Source organism: Mytilus galloprovincialis, chromosome 14 (assembly GCF_965363235.1).
Source record: "Mytilus galloprovincialis chromosome 14, xbMytGall1.hap1.1, whole genome shotgun sequence".
NCBI lineage: Eukaryota > Metazoa > Mollusca > Bivalvia > Mytilida > Mytilidae > Mytilus > Mytilus galloprovincialis.
This window is the reverse complement of record NC_134851.1, coordinates 42,658,310-42,678,783: the sequence shown is the minus strand read 5'-3', so window position 1 is coordinate 42,678,783 and position 20,474 is coordinate 42,658,310. Positions and strand designations below refer to the sequence as shown.

The 20,474-nt window shown below is 30.9% G+C and overlaps 1 protein-coding gene across 2 annotated transcripts in view; it reads left to right on the top strand.

Moving 5' to 3' along the window:
* Positions 1-735: 735 nt before the first annotated feature.
* LOC143059644 (protein Wnt-1-like) overlaps positions 736-20,474 on the top strand; it is a 40,877-nt gene continuing 21,138 nt past the window's right edge. Inside the window, exons 1-2 of one of the 2 annotated variants that reach the window (XM_076233166.1) lie at positions 736-1,683; positions 16,644-16,900. In XM_076233166.1, coding sequence (XP_076089281.1) covers positions 1,595-1,683; positions 16,644-16,900 — 346 coding nt within the window. In that variant the 5' untranslated portion in view covers positions 736-1,594. The remainder of the gene's footprint in view (positions 1,684-16,643; positions 16,901-20,474) is intronic. The other variant, XM_076233165.1, reaches the window with a different exon arrangement.

Sequence of the window (20,474 nt, the reverse complement as noted above, 5' to 3'; positions counted from 1 at the left end):
TTTCATGGAATAAATGACTCGAGATATAAAAACGTGTAAAACGCTACATGTATGAACAAGCAATTTAATGTGCGCATGCGTCGCAAAGAATTACACCAATCCTAACAATTTGGATGAATCAAAGAGGTGCATGTAATTAATTGTACATTAACAAGCTAGAAAGTCATGTAATTAAGTGCAATCTATAACAAAAAAAGTGAGAAATTCTGTGTGACTGTTGCAAATCCGAAAGGAATTCACTTATCCATGTACTAATATTGTTTTTATTACTCTTGAAGGTGGGTGTTTAATACGCGAATTATCACCACAAATGGGCCTATAGCGATGACTTTCAAAATTAAAAGATACAAACTTTACACCTTTTACCTTAATTGGTTACTCTAGCCGTAGTTTATTCGCTTGTAATGAAATTGACTTTTGTGAGGGTCATTTAATAACGAAATTGCCAATAAACTTGACTACAATAATAAAAATTGCCAACAAATATCTGACAAATTTTGTAAATAGCGTTGATACAAATCAATTTATTCAGACCAGTGGTCATAAATACTAAGTGACCGTTAATAGTCCAGTAATTGAACGTCTTAACTGTCCTTAGATTGAAAGGTGAAAATCGGTCACTGCGCAACTGCAACAAACTAGAAGAAAATAGAGGAGTTCCAAACGAACTATATTGTAAATCATTCAGTTTCAAATCAAACTTTTCCATATGTGTATGATCTACAATTATGAGAAATGGGAGTTTCGAATGTTTCATCGGATCGAAACTAATTGATTTGGGAAGAAAATTTATTGGTCATTGCTCTTAAGTTGAAAGTTATCTTTATAACTGTGATTTGTTCACCCATTCATGAAAAAATAAGTCACAGTTCGTTTAAATTATACTAAAGAGATACTAAAAGAAAAAAAATCAAATGGCTTTTGAAAATGTCTTGTTATTTATTTGTGATCTTGATTTTTCATGGTTGAATGAATTTGAAAATTTCAACAGTCAATCAGATTGACGGAGGTAGTGCTAAAAACGGTAATGTGTACCGAAAACCACATTGACCATTCGGAAAAAAATCAGCAAAACCATGCTTAGTGAGGCTAAAAGTTAATGGTAAATTGATGGTTTTCTTCCCAATCTGTAGTTAATAACTGATAATTTATTTTTATTACAAATTGATAGTATTCGTTAGTCATTCCAAATGAAAGCATGTAGGGAATTTACTCAGTTCACCAAAGTACACGTTCGGATTATCCTGAAACACCTCGTCATTCAGAACCAATTGTAACACCTGTTTGTGCTATTTTTAATTTCTTATGACTGAAATGGAGTAATCAACAAGTTGCGTCAGCGACAAAACAGTGTCTACAGATATTTCCGGAAAAAAGACCGTTATGGGTTTTTTGCTTTAGTTTGAAACATGCGTATATTTTTTCCGCTTTAACTTAAATTACTGGAATATTTCATAGTTAACAAGAAACAGAGAAGAATGGAAAAAATAACCATGAAAAATCAAATCATGGAAACAATATTATAATAAAATAATTATGGACAGAGAAAAATTCAAACTCTATAAAATTATTTAGCGATTGTTTTACGCATAAAATGCAATTGACGTTACTGGTACTAGTTTTATTAATAATTCCGCTTAAAGGACAAGGAAAGAAGTCCAAGTTAAAGGGAACCAGATGGTGGTAAGTATAAAGACAAAAGATATATGCTATAATAGTTTTAGAACCAAAAGTTTGACTTACAAGAAAACATGAATTCGTCATGTACATAGTTGTGTTTGTTTTTAAGAAATGAATAAAACAAAACTAGTGTTTAGAACCAAGGATGAAATTGTAAAAAGAAAAAGAATAACAAATATTTTATATCAACAAATATTGAGAAAATACTTTGAAATGAGTTTTGTCGTATATGATGAAAGTTAAATTAAAAGTTCAAGTTTAAGAAATGTTTAAGAAAAATGTGTAATTTACTGTGAAGTCAAGACTATTTGTGTTAGAAAAATTACTTGTAGGGGAATAGATAAAAGACTGGTGACAAAAAAATCACAAAGAAGATATTTAAAATAGTCTTTACTAGTTTTTTCCGGAGATTTAATAACAAAATTTCAATATATTGACAACAATAATCCTGGAAACAAAAACACATATCGGAAGCCACTATCAAACGTACAAATATTATCTATAACTCAAAATTCCGCCATCCTCATTCTAGATCAAATTTCTTTCTCCGTGAATTGTGAATTCAAACAAGCAAGCCAGCAGCTTCTAAAACTTAAAATTAAGAGAATTGGACACTTGTTTAAAATATCCGAATAGAGATTTTTATCTCAAATTTAATATCATGAGAGAAGGAGTCTTCTATAAATCATAATTTAAACGTATTTAAGTGTTGTTTTCTTCAACAACGGAAATAATACAGTCAGAAATTAACATTTTAAGCCTAAAGTGTTCACATGTAAATATCATTTGCCATTCATTTATTTTTTACTAGTAGGTAATTCCAGAACAGATAAATCATTTTTTTCTGCTGTAACAATATTATAAGCCAAAACGAATTTCGAAAATCGTATGTTTCATTTTGGAGAAATTTATAATAGTTTATTCAATATTAAGAAATCGGTGTATTTCTTTTAATGTCTTCCAACCACTTATATTTCAAATGGTGTTAAGTATGCTAATGCTTCAATAAGAATTATATTCTATGTCGATTTAAAGTAGCATTCGATTCACATTAATAAAATATAAGAAAACAAGATTGAAAAGGAAACAACAAACACCATACATCTGATATTAGTTTTTAGTTTGAGGACAAATCTTCCTTGTATGGTTTTCAATAATTTGAGAATCTATTCTATTCTGTTTTCTGCTCTTTTTTGGGGTTGATGTCTCTTTGACACATTCCCCATGTCAATTCTTAATTTTATGACCCAAAATTAGTTTCCAGCAAATAAAATGAAAAAGGATAAAAAAATTTGCTACATTAGAATCCTTCTTGAGCCAAACTTTATTTGTTTTTCTTACAAAAAAACTTCTGTTTGAAACTCCGACCTTTGTAGTTCGTTTGGAAAACAGGTGACACGAAAGAAGTTCTGTGTGTTGGTGTTTAACGCCACCTCCAGCAACCACAGAGATTTCATGACAGCCATTTTTATTGGTTGAGGAAGGCAGGGTACCCGGATGGAACTACCGACTTTTGGCACGAAAACTGACAGTGAATAAATTGCTAGAAAAGTTTCTAATTTCAGTGTAAAAATCATTTTAGCTATAAAAACAGATTTAACCCACCATTTTCCTCATAAGAAAATACAAGTACCATCATGACAGATGTTATCTATTCGTGTGGTGTACATGTGTTTGTTCTTTTACCATTTTATCACGGACTTTCCATTTTTAATTTACCTCGGAGTTCGGTATCTTTGTTATGAGGGCCCTCATGGGGTTTTTGATTATGTGATTACTTGGTCGTTTTTTTAATGATTATTTGATTATTAAGCCAAATATTTCATGATTATTTGATTACCTAGGACTGTATTTTTAGTTTATGATTATTTGATTACTAAAGATAAGCAAATATTTAATGATTATGTGATTATATTGACAAAAAAATGGTGATTATGTGATTACTAGGACCCCCCCCCCCCATGAGGGGCCTCTGTTATGTTACTTTAAACCACAGACTAACACTTTCTAACAGGTTTCTTATACAAGAATTACTAGAAGAAATATCAAGGATATCTTGAACACATAATCTATAAATAAAAATTGTGTTTTATCACGAAATTTGCCGATTGTTCAAACCAAAATTTCATTTGCTAATATATTAATTAATATAAAAAAGATCATGTTTGTTTAAAAAACTTTACACAAAAGCTGGGTTTCAAAATTTTGAGTATGTATATAAGAAGAATTCTAACTTCTGTGATGCAAAACGGGTGCAACTTATAGAGCAGAAACTGCTTTCCATTCATGAGTTCTTGCGTCCCTCCCCCAACAGTGTCCACGCTGTTACATTTCTGACAATCTTTTCGCTGCTTAGTTCAAGCCATAAGCTTGACAATATTAAAACAAAAGTTATCATATTTAAAAAAAATAAACACTTTATATATGAAATATTTGGCTAATGTTGTCAACAATTTGTATAACTTTATTCATAGTGAAAGTAACATTTGATATATTTGTTACTGTATATCTAAGTATTTCATTGCTGTTTTATTTAATGTACATTTAGCCCATATCAATGTATTCTTCCCAATCTACAAAATCATGGTAAATAAAATATTTTCAATTTTACGAGAAAGGCTTTTAACGACTCATTTCCGTATAAAGATTTTATATATTTATTTACAAAAACAGTACAAGAAAGAGAGAGATGTCATATACAGATATTTATGATTAAATGAAATACATTTAAAATGTTTTTAAATTACTAATCATACAACTCGGCTCTTAACCGCAGAATAAACTAGCGAAACCTCAAATTATTTTGATATTTTTATTTCAAATTGAACAAAAGTGAACAATTTTTCAAAAGAAATAAATATGAATGGAAGCTATTTGTTGTAAAAATTGGCATAAAAATGAAGTAAATTGCAAAAATTACAGATAAAAAAGAAATAAATTTGATTATCAACATATTTGTCTCATTTAAGCGAATTTACAATCGGAAGTTGGATGTATATAGGACGACCACATACGTATTAAGTTATTCAAACATTATGAATACAGTCTATATTAAAATAAGGAGATATGGTTTCCAATGAGACCACTGATATGATTTCCAATGAGACCACTCATATGATTTCCAATGAGACCACTGATATGATTTCCAATGAGACCACTATCAACAAATAACTAAATGACCTAGAAGTTAGCAACCATATAGGTCACACGCGGTCTGCAACAACTAGCACTACCCATAACGCGTAGCTGTAACTATAAAAGGACCCGAAATGACAATTGTAAAACGATTTCGACGAGAAAATATCGGACTGATGTACTATGCTCAAAACAATTAAGGAGAATCAAATTTAAAATACAGCAACACACGACAAACACTGAATTCTAGTTAAAGAATAGCGCTTGCGTTTCAGTAAAAGCGCTACACAATTTTATCAATGTTTCAAACTAAACAGAAATTTCATCAGGATTCAAATAAATATAGATGCAATTTCTTATAAGTCACCGCACAGCCGTCAACAATGATCAAAATGATTCAAAACCAAAAACAATATAGTCAGGATAAAGATGGCCTCGATATGACATATTATTGGGCAGTTGTAAAACTATGCGCTTGTTTTTTTTGCATTACCGTGGATATATATCCCAAACATAACTCCAATGTGTTTTGTTAGAAAATGTATTCTTCAGATGCATTTTAGATCTGTCTTACATGAAAAAAAAATTCTAAGATGAAGAAAAATAATCTGGGTTGAAAGAAAGTATTTTCAAAACAATTTGCATTTGGTTAAAAAGCAACACGTCTGGTCATTTAGAACTATTCAAGGACACTTGGGTTCTATTATCGCCTTTACTATGAAACCCTAAATATTTGTGACTTGAAATCTTTTAAAATAGTATGAAAAGTAAATTAAGGATATCTTATATCTTACGAGAAAAAAAAAAATCAACGAATCCTTTATTGTTTTGTTGTTTTTATACTAAATTGTGCAAGAAACAAACAGATTAATGAGCATGTAAATCATATAACCCAATTCCAACAATTTTAGTATCTTTTGGCATTAAGGTCACATGGAAGTTTTTTTAACATTACTCTGTGGCTTAAGATGAATAAATCCTCTCTTTTTTTCATTTGGAATTTGATAGTTTTTTTTTTTATTCTACATAGGATTTGATTTCAAAATCAGAAAAATTACAGGATCTTAGGGAGCTACCATTTGATTTTTATGGGAGGGGGGGCTAGGATGAAATTTGAAAAAAATAGGCAGTACAGGAGTTTTGAGTAAAAAAAAAGGCAGGATGAGACACTTTGCAAAAAAAAAAGGCAGGATGACAATTTAGGTAAAAAAAGTCAGGATAAACTAATAAAAAAAAAAAAGGCAGGACCGAATAGAGTGAAAAATAAAAAGGCAGGACAGAGATTACAACTAAAAAAAAATGCAGGACAAAATTTTTCATCCTAGCCCCCCATAAAAATCAAATGGTAGCTCCCTTACACAGTTTGAACTAGTTTCAATATATGATTGACAAATACACACATACCTAAATGAAGCAATTTACCCATTGATATAACTCATCATGCTCCATTATTCACATTTGCTATTTATATTTATCAATGTATTTTATCTTGTGAATAAGCATGTTTTTTTTTCTTTTTGAACGCATGTTATATTTTCAATTTTCTATATTACACAACAGAGCTAGAACCCTTCCCTTACACACTATGAAGTTAAAGACAAAATGATATAATTTAAAATTGGAAGCATGATGATGTTATACCGACAGTATTTTATATCAGTCTTTCAAGTTAAACTTTACATAATACATCTCAATTCGTATATATTAACCTTGTACTGCTTAATGTTTGGAACCAACCAAAAGCAAACTTTGTTTTATTTTGTTTAATTGTTACTTACGCAAATACTTAGAATGTTTTGAATATTGGAACTTTTGCCAGCCAGACGTTACATGTGGATACAATTGCAAAAACCTCATATGTAGGCGGGAATTTTTTATATACAGAGGTCCAATAGAGGGCTGCAAATTTGTAAAAAATCTATAAATCAACTCAATTAAAGTGCCCCCACACAGGACTAAGAATACAGTTTAAACATGATCAGTTCTATTTTCAAACATATTATTCTTGATGGTCTGAATGGGGGTCTTTCAGTTCTTTCTTCTTTATATTTTTGGCCTATTTGTCTGTATTCTTTACATATTTTTTACCTTCCCCCTCTATTCTTAATAGTTTAGCACCCCATTATTCTCTATTTTTATTTGGTTTTCTCTATTTCTCTTTATTCTTTTTTTGCCATATGTCTGCACTGTTTGCCCATTATATATTCTCTATTCTGTAACCCAATCCTCACCCTCTTACATTACTAAATGAACTTACATAAGACCTATCTTTCAGGGGAACTGTATCTTATAAATGTTTGTTGAAAATTTTACTACTCAACTCGTTCACCAATGAAATCGTCGGAATCTGAATATTGATACAGCAGTGACTGATAGCGATGCACGAGCAGCACGTGCAAATTCGCCCACTTCCGACAAGGCATCAACATTTGTCAGAAAAAAACTGCGTTCATTTAAATAAATCTTAGTATTATACAAGCTATCAACCACTTTTAAAAACATTCTTAAATAATTGTTCGATTATCTATAAATCTTTAACGAGTTTATGAATAGAGGTTAATTTGTGTTACTTATTAATTAGCGTGTTTAAGAGATAAAGAAGATTTTTGACATAAAGAAACGGGTATCTGCCATCTAAATAGCTGTCTGATTAAAGAGGCGTAATTCTTTATCTGTAGTTTGAAACCTAATTAAATAATAACCAGAGAGCAAACAGTGAAATTTCATTGAAAAATCCAAGTTGAACTTTAACTTTTAAATGAAAGAAAAGTAATTCGGGATCAGAGAGCCTAATCAAGCATGTAACGCGAAAAGTCGAAATCAAGTATATCAGTTTTCCGATGGCCTATCTTGTATTTCTTTTCCCGCGACTAAATAGAGATGTTCCGAAAGATACAGCTGGAAGTCTTTTGTTTTTAAAATTTGTTTTCCTGTTGAAATAATGTTAGGTGTAGTAAATTATAATTTAAAGATAATTCCTTACCTTGTGTGGAAGTAATATATATATATTCCTTTTGTTCCTTCTTTCTAAATTGTAAGATATCCGCTATTTTCCGTCCCTTTGATATGGTTTGTGGTGAATTTTTAAACATTTCATTAACAGTTTCACAAAATTTTAAACCTTCTTTTGGATATTTATATGTTGAATCCATATATGATAAAAAAGAATCAACAAATTTCAAATCTCTCGAATCTTTCGAATCGGCACCACATGTTTAGCTTTATTCTACTTAATTATATTGAAACTCGCCAATTTAACTTGAAATATAAAATACGAATACGAATACTTTTAAAAGTACATCCAAATAATGACACACGAGAACAGCGTCCGAAAAACAGAAAGTTTTATTCAGTGTGAAATATAATTAAAAAGTTAAGTCTGATAAAACTCAATGTTTTCGGTTAGAAGGATACACTTGTTTCTGAATCAATTATACATAAAAAGTAATAGCAAAAGAAGAAATAAGCTGCTAAAAGGAACAGATATATATTTCGTATTCTAAATAGATATCCTAGTCCGTTTGAAGATGAGATAGGGTCAATATAGCCTTTGAAATATTTGCTACTATACGGTAATTTATTATAACATCAATAGAAGAAATTTCTTTATAGTTTGCGATGCAATTATCGGATCAAAGAAGAAAACCTGCTTTACAATACAAGATCATACAATATCAATCGTACTTGAAAAGGAGGCTTGTTTTTTAATGTTTCTTCTTGCGCGATTTTTTGTATATTGATTCAAGTTGCACATCATAGCGTATATCAAGATGCTCCGGTTTTGTTTGATGTTTCAATAGTTAATATTTTTCTAAATAGTTGTAGCATACATAAAGCATTGAGCTTCAAAGTAAGCATTTATTTAACGTTAATCTGTGAACATACACAAAGGGGTATAAATGGGTACGTTTATGATATAATCTAATTTTGACGTAAATTGATTTACACAAACAATCTAAATTTAGTTAGGAAACAGTTTTCTGGTCGAAAATTGTTTTAAAACATTCTACATTTCACTTACACTAAATGCCCTTGTTAACATCAGAGGTTATAGTATAGCTGCTTTCTAGATTCTGTCCGTGAGTCCTGTTAAAACACATATGACCTTCAGTTCATTTGATACATGATGACAAGTGCAGAAACGCACCAATTGACCAGCATCTTTTTATTAATAGTGCCCATGCAAAACAAAAGCAGTTAATTATAAAAAAAATTGTTATTCTTGTATGTTTTATAATCTTAGTTTACTTATATGTTTTTGAGTTTAATATGACGTCCATTTTCACTGAACTAGTACATATTTGTATATAGGGGACAGCCTAGTACCACCGCTGGGTGCGCGATTTTCTCGCTCCATTAAGACCCATTGGTGGTCTTCAGCTGTTATCTTCTCTTTGGTCGGGTTGTTCGTTTCTTTGAAATATTCCCCATCTCCATTCTCAATTTTATTTATCTAGAGAAAACAATTCTGACACGGTACTGGGTGGAGTTAGACGTTAAGAAAGCAGTGTAAGCAGTTTAACCAAATGCCCGCTTTACGATATCTTTTTAATATTATTAGTTGGCCACTAGGAAAAATAAAAACAGCTGACCGATAATGTTAATCATTCTATTGTAAAAGGCTTATTATAGCTGAATTTAAAGAAAAAAAAGTTAAAGTAGCGCTTAATTAAAGCAAGTGTAAATAAGATAGAGTAAAGACAATGTCTGCTAAATTAAAACGTCTTCACAATGTCATGTGTGCAGGTCAATTTTGCGTTTGAATCACTTAGGTCACGTATACAGTTTAGTCAAAACATTTTAGTAACCTTGATTTGATAATCAGAAAATCATAATTATTCAACCCGAGAAACGTTAAAAATTAATATACAATCATAATAAACTCATATATGATGAGAAATCACTTTGCTTTTACGTCCTATGGGCAAACAGGCACCTAAAAATAAGTCGATCATGAAAAAAAATCTTAATTTCATAGTCTATTTCAATTGTACATTAAAAATATATGAGAAATGATATCAAATTTAATTCATTTTAACATATCGTAATATATCATTTACATATATACTTATAAATATGAAAATACCACACATAAATGTAAGCTAGTAAAACCAATTAAGTTTTGCTTCAAATCTGATAAAAATGACGTGCGATATTGATATCATATACATGTTTCACTAGATATGTACATGTACTACTATATTAAATGATCGATTGATTGTTGGTTGATTAACGTCTAGTGGCAAATATTTCATGTATGTTCAGGACAATACTGCAGTGAATATTTGATCAGAATATATATTTCAACAAGAACAAGTGTGGACACAGTTGAGTGCGGATAGTGTGTTTGGATGTTTGACAGTGTTTTGACAAAAAAACTTCTCTGATTTTCCCCATAGGGATCTTTGTTGTGCACAATAAAAATCAACCAGTACCAAACACTTAAAATACCAGCATCTTTTATTCTATATTGATTTTTAATGTTCAAGACTGACATTGAGGGACACTACTTTAAATCAGTGCCGGCTGTTCATAGATTTTATTTAGCCAGGTCAGCAAGAATGACTGTTAGACAAAACCTGTGTGGTTCTGTTTCCTACCTACTCAACAACCCTAAATGTTCATGTACATTTTTGTCCATCTTTGATAAGGCATCACTAATGTCCAGACATTTTTTTGGCTAAGCACTATTGAATTTTGGAACTTACCCCTATTTAGTGTATGTAAAATATACAATAAAATTGAGAACGGAAATAAGGGATAAATTAATGCCAAACAGATAACAACCCTACCAAAGAGCAGAAAACAACAGATGTCCACCAATAGGTTTTCAACACCGCCAGAACATCCTGCAACCGTACGCGGGGCGGGCTTCAGCTGGCATCTGAACAATGTACTAGTTCAGTGAAAAAAGACGTCATACTAAACTCCAAAACATATAATGAATTAAATTAAAAATCAATCAAGACTAACAAAGGTCAGAGGCTCCAGGCTTTGGACAGACGCAAACATATGTTTTCTGCTAATAGAAAACAAGTATAGATATATTACAAATTCATTATAAATTCATTTGACAGTAAATGAGGAAGCATAATTCTAGAGAAAAAAATATATTTACAAAAACGTATTGAACCTCGTAAAAATCAAATCAATAAACATTACAATTACGATAATTGGCGATAACAATACACAGATGGTTAAATCCAATTATAATTGTTATTCTATTACACTTAAACAGGCTCAGTAAACAGGCGTAGTAATTTTGAAACACGTGATAGTGCATGTGGATTGTTTTAATATAAGGGTTGGTGCATCAGACTTATCTTTGTCGAAGAAAATGCGACAATATTTAGTATTAATCTACGTTTACTGTATACATGTACATTTGTATTAGTTTCTACATCTTCAACCCTGTTTTTTTTGGGCGACAGCCTTCAACCAGCAGTTGTGACTACCATGGCTAGCTTGCTATAAAAAAGGGTGCTCATTTTAATTGTTCCTTCCAAATTATGAACCATCTTTCATTTATTTCTTCAAGTTACTGTTATATTGTGTGTTCAACGTTTACGACATATGGTCTTGATACGCAAAAAAAGGGGGGGGGATGTGTCAACATAAGACTTGTTTAGGCCAGTCATAGCCTATCTTGAACATGTGTTGAATGTTGTTTGTCTTTCTGTGTATGTGTATTTTTCGGAGGAGACGTGCGTTAGTGTGGACTGTTGTACTGTTGCAACTTCCGAAACAGTGTGAAAGTATAGCGAACCAACAGTCGCCGCTGTTTCGGATTTCGGTACTGTGCAGTAGTTTTTTTAATTCCTGTTACACTTTTGATATATCAATATAAAATAAGTAGATGTGCACGTATGATTGCTAATAAGGGAGCTACCATTTGATTTTTATGGGGGGGCTAGGATGAAATTTGAAAAAAATAGGCAGGACAGGAGTTTTGAGTAAAAAAAAAGGCAGGATGTGACACTTGCAAAAAAAAAAAAGTCAGGACGACAATTTAGGTAAAAAAAAGTCAGGATAAACTAAAAAAAAAAAAGGCAGGACCGATTAGAGGGAAAAATAAAAAGGCAGGACAGAGATTACAGCTAAAAAAAAATGCAGGACAAAATTTTTCATCCTAGCCCCCCCCCCCCCCATAAAAACCAAATGGTAGCTCCCTAAGACAACAATCCACCAAAGTTCAAATAAAGTGAAGTGTATTAAACGTTTTTTTCTTAATATAACATATGAACGCTGACAGCAGAAGTGTCAATTTCAATTAAAAGAACATGATCTACGTCATTGATCGAACAAATATGTGATAGCTAACAGACAAATATACCTCGATATTATCTGATCTACACTGTATATTAGTATCTTTATTTAGTGGTTTCGCCTGTGTCCTGACACAATAGCCTGTCATCGTAGTTTTTATCTTAAATCAGAAATTGTCCCTGAAATTGATTTATTCATGATAAACATAAATAAAGATTGGAAAAAACAAATATTTACAAATTGAAAATTAAAGCATAATAAATGTAAAATCTAATGTGTACGTCATTAAACAGCAACACAACAAAACTATACATCAAAGACAGCTTGGTATCAACAACATTAGACAAGTGTGTACATAATAACTCGTTATAGTCACCCGAGTTTAGAAAAGTTTTGAATACATTTAACCGAGACTATAAGAGTTCTATATGTGCATTTCCTAAACAAGAAACCCTACAATTCAGTGCATGTCGTTGTTGCTTTGGTGGAATCGTATCATATTTGGCATGTCTGAGCATTTAACAGATGACTATATGTTACGAGGTTTGTCGAAGAATTTTTAATGTATAATTGTTGCTTACATCTACGGCATCTTGACTCTGGTAGATAGATGTCTCATTGGCTATCATACCTCTGTTCCGTATCTTTTGGTTCACTGAAAGAAATATCAATTGGACTATCAGTCCATTTGATAGTTGTGGCAAATAAATTGAATGTTGAATACCCTTCTCCTTTCAGTTAGAAAAGACCCGAATTCAACTTCTGATGTTGCAGCTGGGGTTATAGGCAGAAATTCGAAATCGGCAGATGTTTTTATTCAACTTCTGTTTAGAGTGACAAAAAATTATCAAAATCAAACTTGATAATACTTTTAATTAAATAATCATAAAATTTATTCGTTTTAGAATTATACAAACTGATTAAAAAAAGTAGTGTTAAAATTTTGACAAGTAAATGAACAAGCTTGTACATATTGTCATTTTAAAGTCTAGAACACTTATGAAATTAACAAGCCAACGGTGATACATTTGAACTAAATACAAATATGACCAAAGAACTGCCAATCTCGGAATTACAAATTTGGATATAAATAAATCCGGTTGATATTCACATTACGGTTGAATAACCAAATTGAAATCCAATTAAATAGAAACATGATAATATTGTGTTTCTGACCTTTATAATTATGAAGATAAAACTGCAAAAGTATTGTTTATTGTTTTATTAGCAGATGGTCAACGAAATAAGATAACTGCTTAATTTCCCGCAGCACCTGAGATCTCTATGGTTTCAGGTGGGGTTCATGTTGCTTAATCTTTAAATATTTGTGTACTTTCTGTTGGACTGTTGTTTTTTCTATATTTATCGTTTTTCTTCTAGTCCATGGTGTTCTTTGCTCTTATTGGACTTGTTGTTTTTGAATTCACCCCTAGTATCTTTAACTTCTTTTGCTGAACTAATTTACAGATAATAGAAACTTATTTTAAAAAAGTAAACTCACAAAAATACTGAACTCCAAGGAAAATTCAAAACGTAAAGTCCCTAATTAAATGACCAAATCAAAAGCTCAAACAGATCAATCGAATGGACAACACCTTTCATATTCCTAAATTGGTACAGGCATTTTTTTTATGTAGAAAATGGTGGATAAAATCTGGTTTTATGGCTAACTAAAACTCTCACTTGTATAACAGTTGTATGAAATTCCATTACAGTGTACACACACATATATATATACTAGAACACACCCGCGAAATCGCGGGGAAATAGAGCGTATGCAAGCTGTAAAAAAAATTGTCTGGAGAATTTCAGGAGATGACTGTATCAAAAGTCAAAGGTACTTGTGGACTTGGCACTATTTTTGCCCTCCCCCTTTTTTCCAAATACCGATTTTTATTCTTTCTGTTTTTCTGTATACTATGAACATAATATACACTATAATTACTATGAACGGTCACTGATATATTATATATACATATATACATACATCAGTGACCGCCTTGAACAGTAAAGGACCCCCCTGAAATACTTTAAGCAAGGATGACAAATGCTAGAACACACCCGCGAAATCGCGGGCATTCAGAGCGTGGTTGAAAGTATGTAAAGTGTTGTAGGATGATTTTTTAAAAAGATTTAATGACTGAAGAATTTCAGGAAAGGTATCAAAAGTTATAGGTACTTGAAGACAGTCGATTGTTTTTCTTTCGGCAACCCCTCATCCTTTTTGCCAAAATTCCCAATTTTTTGTTTTTGATTTATTACAATATGAACATAACTTTACGTTTAGTATATAATAAACATTCATTACTATAAATAAAGTGTGTTTGCTTTTTACTATCAATTCTCAGTTTACTAATGAATGCACGGCGGTCATTGATTTACATGTATTCTATAGACCCTCTCTATTTAATATACTTAGTGACTCGATCATCGAATTTTAGTAACAGATTTTATGACTGGAGAATTTCAGAAAAGGTATCAAAAGTCATAGGAACTTTGGAACATGACAATTGTTTTTCTAGCCCGGCTCCTCATTTTTTCCCTCCCAAACTCCCATTTTTTTTACTATCAATTTCAATGATGTTAGCGTTTATCTGTATATTATGAACATTCATTACTATATATAAATAAAGTGTATTTGCTTTTTTCTATCAATTTCCAGTTTACTAATCGATCCACGGCGGTCATTGACATATCATGTAATGTAGACCCTCTCTATTTAATAAACTCTGTGACCGTCGTAGATAGTTAACTTGAAAATGATATCAGATAGCAAATGCACTTTATTCATAGTCTTTGTATGTTCAAAGTATAGAAAAACGCAAACCGGAATTCTAGTCTGACTTAAAATTTCGTCCAATGACGGAAAAATATCCGGACGCATTTTTTTCGTTTTTTCTCCCAAAATAACCCAAACTGAATAAACATAAGAATGGATGACAAATGCGACTATACATGGTACATATAGGACACACAGACAGGATGATTAATTTATTGTGGAATGAAGAGAAGCGACACATAAAATGAGGTCTTCTCGTTTAAAAATATAGATAGATATAAACAAGTCTAAATTGAAAACTACGTTCAAACCTATGGTTGCGTTGGATAAAAACCGGTATTTTTTATACGTGTGCATGTAAAACAAATTTCGTTGTAGAATTGTCTAAATACAGCACAAACAACATTTTCCAAAAGACCAAAAAAGTGAAAAAAGTATATTTAAACAAAACGCATTTGACTAACAGTTGGAACAACTGATGTTCTTAAACTCTGCTGACTGCCATTGGCGATTGCCAAATAAAATTGATCACGAGATGTATCAAAAATGGATCGTAATATAAATTTAATATTAAACAGAAAACAATAAACTTGTGGCCAAGATGTTATGCCACAAACACAAGGTGTCAATATTTTTTATTTATTTTTGTACACAAGATCTAGATTTCGACAATATATGTCTCTTCAGTGATGTTAGGATTCGGAACGGTATTTGGAAGGCCATATAATTTACCCTCAACTTCAGATAGACTCTTGAATTTTAAGAGTCAATATAGGATGAACGGATCATATAAACAGGAGGGAAAATATGATACAAGCCCAAACGAAAAAATATAAACAAGTCTAAATTGAAAACTACGTTCAAACCTATGATTGCGTTGGATAAAAACCGCAATTTTTATACGTGTGCATGTAGAAGGGTCTAAATACAGCACAAACAACATTTCCAAAAGACTAAAAAAGTGAAAAAGTATATTTAAACAAAACGCATTTGACTAACAGGTGGAACAACTGATGTTCTTAAACTCTGCTGACTGCCATTGGCGATTGTCTAATAAAATTGTATAAAATATATATATATATATCTTGTGGAAAATGGCAAAACAAAATCAAACCCAACTGCGTTTCACTAATATTCAATTGACCAGAGTGTGTACTAATGATTTATGAATACTGACCACACAGTAAAACATTTGTACGTCTATGTGACCTTAAAGATATGTAGATAGTACTATCACTAAGTTGTGACACTTTCAATGCTTTCGGCGAAAAAATCATCAACCTGTTCAATCAAAATAACGAGCAGTATAACTTTACTAAAATTTTACTTTTTTTATTTGAAAGACAAAATCAAAACGTTTTTTCTTAATTTAACATTTAGCTTTTACAGGAACAAATAGTTTTAGTTCAAACAGAAGTAAATTACATGCACTTTTACTAAAAATAGAAACAAAAACTATAAACTGAAGTACAATTTCTTTGTCTTGAACTAATATTCTGAAATTACTACATTCTTTTTCAAACATGTAAATATTTTCTTTTCATATTTAGCTTGAAATTGCATCTTATTTTAATAAAATAAAATACAAATAAAGGTCTGCATGTTGCCCACATATTGTCTACAAAATTAAACGGTAGAGATATCTACTTCTACATAACGTTCCGGGCTTTTTACACATATACGCCAAGTTGCATTGTCCCCCATGACAATATTCATTGCCATACCCTGAACGTATAACATTCTTTGTACAGGTCACTTGCAAACTTGTTTCTTCTTTTTACAGGTCACTTGCAAACATTGGCCAACCATCAAACGATTTGCATTCTAACACTCAACTTTACAACAGCCCTAGTCTTCTACCTCTAACTAAACGACAGAGGCGACTGGTATCTAAAAATCCAGGAACTATATTGGCACTAATGAGTGGCGCCCGGATGGCCATTGAAGAATGTAAATACCAATTCCGGAACCGCCGCTGGAATTGTCCGACACATGACGATAGCCACGGTGGACCGATCTTCGGGAAGATTTTGCAGAAAGGTAAGAAGATTTGTGTGTTACAATAATTGTGAATTACATTTAAGAATTTAATGCTTCTTTTTATAATTCTATTGGTGAATAAAAGCGTTGACCTAAACACATTTTGTACGAATCTCTGGAAAAATGTGCGTACGATCAGCGCTTTTATCACCCTATAAAATTACTAGAAGACGCATTTTATCATTTTAATCACACATTATTGCTACAACCATGCATGGTATCCACTGTTTTACCAAGCATCCCGTTTGTTTTTCTATGCATTGTTTTAACAGTGTACCGGCAGCACGTGTGGTCATACATGTAGCTCTTGTATTTTATACTGAAATAAAGTTTTCTATAGAAGTCCTCAGACTTACGGATTCTAATGAAATATTCATGTAAGGTAATTATTTAAATGTACAATTTGAACTTATCAGAACTAATGAGGGAATTATGATTTCGTTTTGGAGTTTAGATGTCTTATTTTACTAGACTTCTCAAAGTACAGTTATGTCACATGGACAAGGGCAAAGGTGTTAAACATTCTTTTCAGTAAAAGAGACGTTCTAGAACATATACCAGACACAATTTGTCATAAAGTTTAAATGATAATAAATAACATTCACTTGTTAAATAAGATTTAATCACTTATTTATTGTGAAGACTGCTATAATATTAATACACTATCACCCTGAGCTGTTTAAACTGTTGTCACTTTGGAATGTATATTGCTTCGAATATTGTAATACCTTTCGGGCGAAATTGATCACAATCAATTTGTTATCGCGGACCTCGTTGAAAACATCGTAAATGAAATTCAAATCACCTTTGGCAAATTTTTCTTATTTTAGTGTTTTATTGTTGAATACACCGTTAAAATGTCGTAAAAAGTTCAAGACTTTACACTCTTGTTTAACTTTTTAAGGATAAGTAGATTTAGATTTTTAAATGAGAAAAAGCTTTTTATATTTATTTAAAGTTTTTGAAATATGTTAAAAGTTTTGAAATAAAACACCCCACGTGAAGACAAATTGCTGAGTTAATTAAATAAGATTTTAACGTATACATGTTTAAAACTGTAGATGTTTGCAATTAAATTTGATATAATGTGAAATCAATACTTAATTTTAAAGCAACGATATAGTGGCTGCAAAACAATTTAAGATCTTGCACCGATAGAACAATTTAAAGCATTACAGCAACAAAAAAAGTGTGTGAATAGATTCCGGATGACGTTACCAGAAATTGCCGTAAAAATATTAAAATTTCAAAATTACATTTTTAAAATTTAAGATCTGCACCCATTAGAACTTTACATTTGTAAGCATTAAAGCAAAAAAAAAAAAAAAAAAAAAAAAAAAATTAGTAAGTATCGTAGAAGATGACAAGAAAATTCCGGATGACGTTACAAGACTTTGTCGTCAAATATAAAAATAATAATTTATTTTTTATTGAATTTCATGTTTCAAAATTACATCAATAAACTGGTGAAAACACCCAAAAACCTAATTACACTCACTCGGGGATTCTGTTTTTATTCTAAATGGGTTTTACTGTAATTTAGATGGAGAGTTGTCTCATTGTCACTTTATACCATATCCTCTAATATCTATTGAATATACATCTAGAAACATATACAGAAAGGACTTTAAGAAAACATGTCAACTTTGCAATATTTTAACACAATTGCATTCAACGACAATGTTGTAATTTTACGAATATTGTTAAAATTGTTGAACTGTTATAAACCAAATCAGTAATTAGTTTAATCACACACACCGTAGATCACCGTAATGACAAAATACTGCAAGATGAATCTATTTCTTGCATTTAAACTAACAATATCTTAAAATCAAAATATGTAATAGTATCATTCAATTGTTTTATCGTGTAGATATCAGCATTTTGTTATCATTGTCACATTGTCGCTCTTTTATCATGGAGGTACATCTACTATCATTGTCACGTGACATTGTCACTTTGGCACGTATGGATGTCGATCATGACCTTTTTAATTTAATTAGTAATTAATTAGGCTAATTGATAAGAATCGGGTTAAAAGAATGTGACATTAAGAATTCATCATGTCAATTATGATAAAAACACTGTACACTGCAGAAAATGGAAATACACACGCACACACAAAGATACAAAGTTGCGTAAAAGGAAAATTGAGAATGGAAATGGAGAATATTCATAGTTCACTTGTTAATATATTTTGTTTGTACAATCAACCCTTTTAGTTTCATCATGGACAAGAAAAGATATGGGATATTAATTCATAATGCAAAAACCCTGAACAAATAAGACCTATTCTATTTTACAAGTTACTACAAATGTACATATATAATTAGACATACATGGATGTTTTCTAAATACATTGTATCTCTGCGTCTTTATTGTGCAGTTCTTAAAATGTTTATTTTCTTTTTTTATTTCAATATTCTTAAAGTAATTTTCCAACTATTTTTTTCTGAAATATTATACCAAAGAACGTTCAGGTATGCTTTTATCAATTTATTAAGTACCCAAGTAGAATGCGGTGATTTTACAAGATTTAATAGATATCAAATTTAGGAAAGAAAATTGAAATGTTTCTTCATGTAGAAAAACTCATGATCTGACAACAATAAAATATACAATCTACTGTTCAAGGTATGTAAAAATCATGTTAATTTCTAATTTGCACCTCGTTTCCATTATGTCGAAAGTTGAACCGGGAGACGAGTAGACCCATTTACGGCAAATATGAATGAAGCTAATTTCTTTTTCATAGCCGTATTTACGGATATTTTGGGATTGATTGAAATTTGATGACCCGGGTGTAAATAAGTATTAGGTGTTTCTAGCTCAATTTTAAAATGTTGATTTCATTACTTAGAATGATTTTCCATATTTTATACGTTTCATATTCCAAATATAAATGAATTAATCAGAACTGTATAGAAATATAATTTGACTACTCTCAACAAGGACATTTTTCACGCATCCCATGGATACAAGAATATCAATATGCCGTTTAATTAAGTCATATACCACCTCCAATGAGGAATGTTATTGTTTACAAAATGCGACGGACAGTTAATAGCGTAAATTAAATATTCTGTTTCCACGCCCATTTACAAAATAAAGGATTCATATGTCTGTCATATAATTCCAAAAGTTCATGATATAAGGAGACCATTCTATTATGTGTGTTTTGAGTGGCATGTATTATTTTACAATTTTCACCATTTATAAAAAAGATTTGATATTTAAAACGAAGAAAGTATTGAAAATTATTAGATATTTATTAATGAGAATTAACTTTCGCGTCCTCTTTAATATAGCTTTTTGGTTATCTAAAATATATGCCGTTTTTAAAGGAAAAATGCCTAAAAAATCACAAAGAAAGTCCAGAAAAGATTCCGACAATTCAGTAATTGTTACATTTTAGTAATTCTTTTAAGATTGAAATTTCAAAGTATGAAAACGATTATAAGGTCTAATTGAGATCAAAGCATATACAGCGTTGTATCCTATAAATAAGAGTAATTAGGTTTTGAATGAAACACAAAAAAAAGGAATGACGATTTCAATGTTTGTTCGGGTTAAT